Source organism: Propithecus coquereli, unplaced genomic scaffold (assembly GCF_000956105.1).
Source record: "Propithecus coquereli isolate 6110/MARCELLA unplaced genomic scaffold, Pcoq_1.0 Scaffold35, whole genome shotgun sequence".
NCBI classification, from domain to species: Eukaryota; Metazoa; Chordata; class Mammalia; order Primates; family Indriidae; genus Propithecus; species Propithecus coquereli.
In genome coordinates, this window is record NW_012149174.1 from 5,272,391 (window position 1) to 5,282,707 (window position 10,317).

Consider the following 10,317-nt stretch of genomic DNA (forward strand, 5'->3'; position numbering starts at 1 on the left):
AATATATGTCCTAAACTTAAAATATCCTCAGTTAAAAGTCTGAAAAAAGGGCTCACTTACAGAGGTTTGTGTTAACTAAGACATTTTCACTTTAGTAGTAACTTTCACCCAACTGGTAAATTTCAATTAACCTTTAAATCCATAGTAGTAAAATACTATTGTGAATATTAACAAGGCACTTACTGAATTTCTGTAAGGACCGTAACTTTCACTATTATTGTTTTATGTAGAAAGCTTATGATTGTATGCTATAATTTCAGACATAGACCCTCAATTTTAGTCAAAAACCTTCTACTACATTAGGCAGATCATAGGTGATAAGAAATTCAACTTTGTCTCAAAAGCCCTGTGCCCCAGTTCTGGCGCTGCCACTTACTGTATGACCTTGGGCAACGGACCGTATCTCTTGGGCCTCCATGTTCTCATCTGTAAAATAGGCATAATAACATTACATTACCTCACTGGAATGTCATGAAGATTAAGACATACTTCAAACGGGTTAGAGGTGTGTCCCAGACACTGCTCCCCTCCTCACTCCAGATGCCAGTTGTTATAAGGCCAATTGTGCCCGCCCCCTCAATTCACATGATGTTCTAACCCCCAGTACCCCAGAAAGGGACTGTATTTGAAGAAAGATCAAATTACAAATGAGGTCATTAGGGTGGGCTGATCCAATATGCCTGGTGTCCTTAAAGAGATCAGGACACAGACACACACATGGAAGAATATGTGAAGATACAGGCAGAACAAGATAGGCAGGAGAAAGGCCTCAGAAGAAACCAACCCTACTGACACCTTGATCTTGGACTTCGAACCTCCAAAATTCTGAGAAAATAAATGTCTGTTGTTTAAGCCACCCAGTCTGTGGTATTTGTTACAGCAACTCTAGCAAATTAATAAACCAGTTGTGGCCAGAGGTACCTGGAGTCCTCTAACCACAAAGTGCTATTTTTTTTCTGTGCCATGATATGGAAAAGGTTTGAGAGACAGTAAGATAGGATATGCACCTGCTTTGGCTCCTGGCCTACAGGAAGAACTCCATTTGTGGCAGATATTGTTATTGCTCCCATTTATGAAAACCTAGGTAAACATCTGTAATGAGAATTCTAGGAAAGCATCTATAAGGAAAAGCTTTTTTATTCCTCAGCATCATTTAACCTGTTCACAACCTTTGTAACACAAGAACCAAATGTAGGAAAAACACAGAATAGAGGTGGAAAAGTAGTTTCAAGAAACACTGGGCAAACACAGGAGTAACTTATTTTGACGGTAGGAGCTTGAGTCATCCCAAGGCTAATACTCTACTGAGAGGAAAAAACAAAGATTCGCCTTCAGAACAAGGTATGTTTCAGTAGCCCAAATGCATAGTATTCTATTTCCTAAGAAACACACTTCGTATTTCTGTATTTGTTACAATTTTAAAAACCGTACACATTTAGTACAAAATGAATTGTGAAACATTACACTGGCTATACAATTTCTCAAGGACTTTGTGTATGACACTTCCTTTGGGTACAGAAGTCACTGAACTTTAAAAATAGGGATTTCATTCAAAGGGGCAGAATGTGTATTTGGGACACAGGGAGAGGCCAGATTGACAAAGCTATCATTTTCTCATTTCCCTTTGACAGCAGGTCAAATAATCCAGTTCTGGCTGGGACTGACTCTCAAGCTGGAAAGAGGCCTGCACTGTCCAGCATAGGAGCCATTAGCCACATGTGGCTATCGAGCACTTGCAATGTGGCCACTGCAGCTGAGGAACTGGCTTTTAATTAATTTTAATATAAATTTAAAAACTGACGCTTGTTTCAGTTATTGAAAAAAAACTTAAGTATGTCTGCAGCTACTTGATATGTGAATCTAGGCTTCAACTGTAAACTGTATGAAATCTAAATATAGATGAAGTATGTCCAATGAACATTAGCATCGAACTGAGATACGCAGGAAGTACAAAATACACACGAGATTTTGAAGACAGTATGAAAAAGAGAACATAAATTACCTCACAAATACATTTTTACAATGATTTACATGTTGAAATGATAATATTTGGCAAACATTAAACTTTTATTAAAATTAATTTCACTTGCTTCTTTTGTTTTTAAATGTGGCTAGCAGAAAATTTAAAATTACCCATGTGGCTCATGTTATAGTTCTCTTAGTGCAGAGGTAGACTGATACAAAGCCAGTTAAACTTGACTTATAAATAGCTATGTAACCATATTTTCTGAATAATTACCTAGCTATCCAGAGTGAGTAACATTCATTTACTTTAATACTATGTATTTCCTGGAGAAAATTTGGGTCAGCAAGCTTTGAAAAGCTGGTAAAAACTTTGTGTTTTAAGAATAAAGTTAAACAGTTTAAACAACTAAATCAAGAAAATGAAATAATACTTAGGGTATAATAGTATGTATAAAAATCCTAAGTTTGCTCTACTCAGGCCTGATTTAACATTACTTTGGTTGATACATATAATATATAGATCATTTGGAAATTTTGTGAATTACATATAATAAAATACAGCATAGCAAATATGCAACCAAAATGTTTTCACCTTCTCTCAAACCTCAAGAATTCTCTATTACTTTAACCTCCAAAGAACTTATACGAGTTAGGTAGAAATCAAAGATGTCTAAAACAAGAAAACAATTGAAGTAAAGACCATATTGATTTTAGAGTAATTACCCTACTTTCCAACATTATTAATTTAGATATACTAGTACCCATGTTTTTTCCTCAAAAATCCTTTACCAGTTTACGTGAAAGTGGTCAAAAAATTCAATAAAACATGCTGAGCTTCAAAACCTAACCCAAATATAATGTGATCCTTTGATGATTATTTAAAATCATACAACAATTACAGACACATACTGGCTACTTAGTCTCTGAGGCTCAGTTATTTTAAAAGATTAGGAGAAGATACTGACTTTTAAAAATGACATGTTCATTTTGTGGAATTTAACCTAGTCTGCAATAAAAATAGATTATAATAAGCTTCCATCTCCAGAAAGTTATCAGATACAACACACAGATCAACATTTTCAAGAGATCAATTAGAATTCAGTAGAGTATATTTAACACTTAAATTGCACTGAATAAAATTTCATGTTCCAGGATAAACTTCATCATGAAAATCAAGTATCATTTATTGGAGTGAATGTCTTTTGCTTTTGTTTTGTTTTTTTTTGAGACACAGTCTCATTGTGTTGCCCTGGGTGGAGTGCAATGGCATCATCATAGCTCACAGCAACCTCGCACTCCTGGGCTCAAGTGATTCTCCTGCCTTAGCCTCCCAAACAGCTGGGAATACAGGTGTGTGCCACCATGCCCGGATAATTTTTCTATTTTTAGTAGAGACGGGGTCTTGCTCTTGCTCAGGCTGGCCTGGAACTCCTGAGCTCAAGCAATCATCCTGCCTTGGCCTTCCAGAGTGCTAGGATTACAGGCATGAGCCACCACACCCGGCTGGGGTGAATGTCTTGATCTAATTTCATATTTTAGGCTTTTTAATTAAAATTCTGATAGCCTACTTTTCCAAAAATATGTAAATTCAGGTTTCTCAGAAAAGTTAAATTCAGTTTAAAAAAAAAATCCTATACTTTTGGCTTTGTTATATGAATTAGTTCAGTTAAAGTAAACATTTAGTTTACATGAACTTGAATCTACCTTAGGCATGACACAATAAGCCCACTGTACCGTACAAAGATTAAATGTCGAGGATTACTCTGTCTTGGGGGATTGGAAGTTATTAAAAGGACAAATTCCACAAACATTGTGATCTGTTATATTTAGCCCTGACTTGTCTTGTAGTGGCAATTGTGTTGACTAAGAAAAATAAGAAAGTGGAACCAACCACTCTACCCAGCTCAACCAACATGATTTCCTTTGTTCTAAAAATTAAAAGTATAATTGGAAAGGTCAGCAAGACCATAACCTATGGCTGCGAACATTTAACACTTACAGAAAAGTCTAAATCAGTGCTCTCAAAGAAAAATTACCCCCGTCTTTAAGAGATGTAGATGAGAATGAAAACCACTCATCAATATTGAAATGCTAAACCCAAATCATTACTACAGACTAGACATGATACACACATGTATCACACATCTTGCTGCCTGTATGGAAAGCATTATGAACATCAGCTAGGTATCACCTCTCTCACAGAAGGACCTGCAAGTTAGCATTTCAGGGAGCCTGACTTCAAGCACTCACAATCCAGTTCTAGCTGGCTTATGAGAAGAGCCCAACTAAGCAGCCAACCGTGTTTACAGGTCAGCTCTGCTCCTGGCCAAGTGGCGTGGGCTGGGGCACATGGTGAGTGGGTGGCGGCGGATCAGGCTCCTCTGTCAGCTGCAGGTGCTGAGCTGGATCTGAAGCGCCTGCTGCTAAGTGGAGCTCCTCTGTTTGCTCTTGATGGGCGTGAAGATGTTCCAGGGTTTCCTTGGACAGTGTGATTACGTGCACTGGCTCTGTCTGTGAGGACTCCATCTGGCTTTCCATCATATTGAGGCTCTGAATGTGTTCTGTTTGCTCTTGTTGAGCCGAAAGAATTAAATTCTGCAGTTGTTCTGGCTGCTGTGTGAGCAAGGTAAGATTTGCAGCTTGGTCTGCGGTCATGTTCTGGGAACTGTCTGCAGTGACAATGCTGATTCCCTGGCTAGGACCAGGCATGAAATTGATGTTATGTACAGAATCAGTTACAAGAAGCTGAATTTCCTGCTCTCCCGAGGTAGAGAGTTGATATGGCTGTAGCTGAAGAATATTCCTGACCTCTTCAGTATTACCACTGCCAGAAACACTGCTGGCATCTGACACATGTTTCTCTTTGCTATGGATTTTCAAGTGAGCCTTCAAGTTGTCTAAGCGAGCAAACTGTAAGTTACACTCAGGACAGGAGAAAGGCTTCTTGCCGGTGTGTAGAATGCAGTGTCTCCTCTTGGCACTGGAGTCAGAGAAGGATTTGCCGCAAATGCCACATGAGTATGGCTTTTCTCCTCTACAAGAAAATATACATTTTCTTTTAAAAATAGAAACACTTATTTATTACTTCCTGATTATTCAGGGAGAAGTAATCAAGAATAGAGGAAAATTAACTAGGCTTTAAGTCATAAGTCACAAGTTCTGTTACTAACTTGAGGACTTGAAGCAAGTCACATTTCCATGGACTTCAGTTTCTAATCTTAGAAAAAAGGAGGAGGTGGTGCTTGAGGAAGGGTAGTGGATGGGACTGGGCTAGATGTGATAAAATTTTATGATTCCACAGTATGTATTTTGGATAAGAAAGTAAATATTTAAACTTGACATATATAGTTCTTTTTTGCCTTGTTTAGTACTCACAGGCAAGTTTAAGACTCTAGTGGTCAAATAAGTATATACGATTGATGTCAATTTAAAAATTTGAGCAGCCCCTAATTATTTGTGATGCTATTAGAAGCCCTTTTAAGTCCAACCTGGGAGTAATATAACATTAAATTTAATATTTATTTTTGATTGAAGATTTAAGGTTTGGACCAACCCCCAGCCCCAAATCAAAAGTCAGTAAATGAAATCAATAATGCAAACTTTTACTGGTCTGAATCAGTAGTCCTGATTTTGCCTAAGTGAGGAATTTCATTATTGAAAAGATAAACCAAAATAATAAACTACACGGAAAATTCAGAGTATTAATTTAGGGGAAAGGACTATGCAGGTGTCACATGTCATCCCACTGAAAGCCAGAAGTGAAAGTTGAGACCTCTATGTGAGAAAAATATCTGCAAAACTTTACCGATGGATTCTGATGTGGGTCTGAAGAGAACTCTTTGCTGTGAAAGATTTGCCACAGATTTCACAAGTAAATGGTTTCTCACCTAAAAAAAAGGAAAGCATTTAGAAACAGCCATTCAACATAAAACAAAAACCACTGCACAGTTTCACATAGTTTGTTCTATAAAAAGAACAAAGGCAACATCCTCCACAAGCATGAATGAACGAAGCACTCACCTAATACCTCCTCTGGACCTAAGAATTGTGTGCTAAGTGCCAACAGGATCAGAGAAAGCAGAAGTTATGGTTCTTTCCCTCAAAAACTTGAAAACTAAAATAAGGAGGTAAGTTTGCACACACAGGAAACAAAGGAAGGCACCGTATTTATTCCTGTATTCTCCCCCTGCACCCCCAACCCCCGATATAACAGGAGCTTCTGCTCTCCTGCCTTACTGCTTGGTTAGGTAGTCCATTTGACCCCAGAAGGACTCCTGGGCACTAGGGTGATTTTAGTATTAATCACATTTATGTCTACCTTCCACATATATCGAGAATCAGACCACTGCTCACCACCTCCAGCAGCCACCAGCGTGAGCACTGATGCAGTCACCTCATTTCACAGTTGGACTGCAAACACTCCAATGATTTCTCATTCTGAGATAAAAGCCCAAGTCCTTGACCTACAAGGGATCACCCTACTCCTCACCCCAAACTCCCTGACCTCATCTCAGGGTGTCTCCCAGGGAGGTGCACTCGCCTTATCTGCTTCCAGTCCATGTTCACCCGTTGCTTAACCCAGTAAGGCTCCGTCACCACGCAGAGCACCACCCGCCACTGCCCGCGGCACTCTTTAGTCCACTTCCCTGACTTCGTTTGTCCACAATGCCATCACCATCTCATACCCTGTATATGTTACCCCCCTTCTTCTGTAAGATAATTTGTGGGTATGTCCACTTCTAGTACCCCAGGCATGCCGCTCCACAAACCCCTGCTGATCAGTGAATTTCACAGGGTGGACTAAGGCCCACACGGGATGTCGCAACTGCTCCAGACCCTACTATGCTTCTCTGCCATTAACGAGTGTTTATTCGGTCAGGGCTGGAGCATCAGAAAGAGTCTAAGATTAGATTGTAAGAAAAGAAAACAGAAGCCGTGTTTTGAAGACTTGTATTATGGGCATTTCATGAGTTTGTAAGACATGAGTCTGAAATAGCTAGCACTTTGGTTCTTAAGAGATCCCTGAATTGTGTGTAATTACTTGGGCAAGTGGGTCAGGACCCTGTAATGAGACAGGTGGAAGGAAAAAATCCAGTCACAATATTTTCTCTAGCAACAAATGAGATGTGGTCATCAGGGGACAGTGAAGTATACCAAATGGGTGATGTCAGTCAAAAGGCAACACGGCATAGAATATCAGCATTCTGGCCAGGCCCCAGAGATGTGGTGTATCAGTATGTGGAAAAAGGGGTCTTGAATTTATGTGGAAGGGAAAGTAGACTATGGTGAATACGTGGATAAAAATAATGTGAGGTGAGAAGCAACAACGATCACAGCTGATAATAACTGTATTTCTGAGTGACCAGGCAAAAGCGAAGGAGGACTCTTCTTTGGCCATTATTTGGTACAGTCTCAATTCCCAATCATGTATATTCTTTGTAGTTTCTAAAGAATTAAAATACTCTTTCATATATAAAAAGAGAACAGAAAACCCCGTAAGTGTTTATTCAGTGTTAGTTTACACACTGCACATACAATGACAGGTCGTTCACGTCCTCCAGAAACAAAACTAGCCGGGTGCGGGAACCAGTACGCTAACGCCCTGCAACGCCGACATCAATTCTCTGTGCTGCTGCCAGGGAGACAGATGGGTCATAGTTCCTGACCTTGAAGAGGCCCATTTTTTTTGAGGGTTTGATTTCTTTTCTTACTTCTAAGTCATGCCAACCACTTTACAAAGTCCCTTCTGTCTCCTTTTTTACCTACCACACATCTTCCACTTTCCTCTTCTGCTTCTCCTCAAAGTAGACAGGCTGAGAAGGGTTCCCTGGAATTGTAGAGGCTAAGACTTCTGTTCCTTTCATCCCCACTTCAAGCCTACTGGTCCACACAAAGACCAGAAGCCTTACTCCCACTTATGCCCAGGAGGCAAAACCAAGGGGAGGCGCCTCCTCTCCGGCACTGCTCAGCATGACCAAGCCACCTCGGCTCTCCCCCATCCACCGTCTCCCTAGGGAGCCCCATCACAGCTCCATTCACTATTTACAGGCACATGTGTACGTCTGTAAACCCAGAGCTCTCCCTGCACCTCTCCCTTAAACTCGAATATCCAACTGCCTGTTCCACACCTGTAGTTGGACGGCAAATGGACATGTCAGGCCAGGTGCAGTGGTGTGTGCCTGTAGTCCCAGCTATTCGGAGGCTGAGATAGGAGGATTGCATGAGGCTGTATTGAGCTATAATTGTGCCTGTGAATAGCCACTGCACTCCAGCCTGGACAGTACAGTGAGACTCTGTCTCTGAGGTGGGGAAAAAAAAAGAAATTAGACATTTCAGACCCAATGGAACCACAATCTAAGTCCTTCTCGTTGCTTCTGCCTTCTCATCCAATAATAAGCAAATAACATTGACCCTTAGAATATATCCAGAACTGGACCACTTGCCACAACTTCCACTGCTACCGCACTGTGCCAAGCCCCTGACTACTGCCATAGCCTGGTAGGGCCTCTGACGGTCCACTGTGTCTCCATCACTGCCTCACCCCAGCCCACACGGTAGCTGAAGTGATCCTACTGCAATTCTAAGTCATGTCATATCACTTGTCTCAGTAAAGCTACCTCACTTAGAATAAAATCTAAAGTCCTTAAGGCTGAGTGCATATTAGAATTACGGAGGGGTACTTTCAAAAATCCAATTCTGAAGCTCCACCCCAAGTCAAGTCAGTCAGAATTTTGGGAGTTCAAAAAAAAAGCCTCTCGGGTGACTGACTGAAGCATGTGGCTACCCTGAGAACCCCTGGACCACATGGGCTCCAGCTATCTCTGACCCCCTCCCACTCCCAGCCTTGCTCTGCCTTGGCATTCTTGCCTCCCGCATGTCTCCAGCAGGTCACAGAGACTCCTGCCTGAGGGCTTGGGCCTGCTGTCCCCCTGCCTAGAATGCCCTCTCCTGGACAGCCTGCTCCACCACTGCATTCTGATCTCCAGCCGAGATCCCACCTCATCCATGATGCCTTCCCAAATCAGTCCTCCCATACAAGAGCAGCTCCCCTGCCTGTACGCGGCGTTTTACTCCTCATAGTGCTCACACCAACTGACGTGTTACACGTTTGCTTTCAGTCTCCTCTGTTCGAGTGTCGGCCCCTCAACGCAGGCGCCCTGTCCATCTCCTTCACTGCCGCATCCTCGGGGCCTGAAACAGTGTCTGGCTCCCAGTAACTGCTTAGTACGTGGTCAACGGACAAATTAAATTTCACAGAACCTATTAATGATAATGTCTGCAGACAGACTGTATAGAGCCTGTTTTCATAAAATTCATACCCTATGAGACATTTACTGACTTTAAGCAAAACGTATATTTTAAAAAAGAATGTCCAAAGCACCATAAACCAATGTGATATATAATTTTAGTAGGCAATAGAATCATTAAATAATTAACCTATAATGGAAAGTTTTTCTTAACAAATCTAACAGGCTTATTGCTAATATGTGCTCCTTACTAAAAGGTGTAAAAGAACCACATTTTTACTTTTCTGAAAAAAATTTGATCTGCTCTACTCAATCCTGCCTCCTCTTCATCCCTGAAGCTGATTTTTCTGGAGGTGGTGATGCTTAAGTTGTAAGTGCTGATGCTAGGGCAGAAACTGAAAAAATTCTCAGTATCTATGCTACCTTAGTGTCTGTTTCATTTTGCTTCCTTTTCTAAAAAAATTTTCTTTAGAATTTTCAATGCTTCAGTAAATGAAAAGTGAAACCAAGAACCATACTCAGACTCATACATTTTGTGGTATAAAATGAATTTTCACATATGCATAGTACTCAGTAAGTGATCTCCTTTTGTAGGTTTTGCTAACCTACAAGATGTGATTTTCCCAGACAGTGCTGATAGCATTCTACCTTGGGCATTTAGACAACCTACTTATAAAACTCCCACCAAATTTACAATAAACATTTCCAAATACAGGCTGAGGAGGGGACTCAAAGAACTTCACTCCTCACACTCCTGAAAACATCAAGTTCACCAGGGAGGATGGGTGAGATGGAGTTTTACCTGTGTGTGTTCGCATATGTTTCTTTAGCTGAGACACATCCATGAATTTGCGATGGCAGTGGTTGCATTCCGGTAATGAGTGGCCTTGTCGCAACAATAAAAAAAGTGTCAGTGCATATATGTTCTCCCTGCATTTCTTCAGTGATTTGTGTTAAAGCACTTTCCTGAAAAATAATCACTTTAAATATGGTACTTTAACAACAAAATATTTTACTAATTTGGTAACAGTATTTTCCTATGCACCTCAACTCACTGGTTCCCCTCGAGAAGAGCTGGGACCCTTCTTTTTTTTTTTTTTTTTTT

General features: G+C 40.7%; 1 protein-coding gene across 1 annotated transcript in view; it reads right to left on the reverse strand.

Moving 5' to 3' along the window:
• Positions 1 to 4,275: 4,275 nt before the first annotated feature.
• Positions 4,276 to 10,317, reverse strand: part of ZBTB24 (zinc finger and BTB domain containing 24) — a 27,474-nt gene continuing 21,432 nt past the window's right edge. Inside the window, exons 5-7 of the mRNA XM_012651131.1 lie at positions 10,015 to 10,098; positions 5,771 to 5,852; positions 4,276 to 4,999 (exon numbers count right to left, since the gene is read on the reverse strand). Coding sequence (XP_012506585.1) covers positions 4,276 to 4,999; positions 5,771 to 5,852; positions 10,015 to 10,098 — 890 coding nt within the window. The remainder of the gene's footprint in view (positions 5,000 to 5,770; positions 5,853 to 10,014; positions 10,099 to 10,317) is intronic.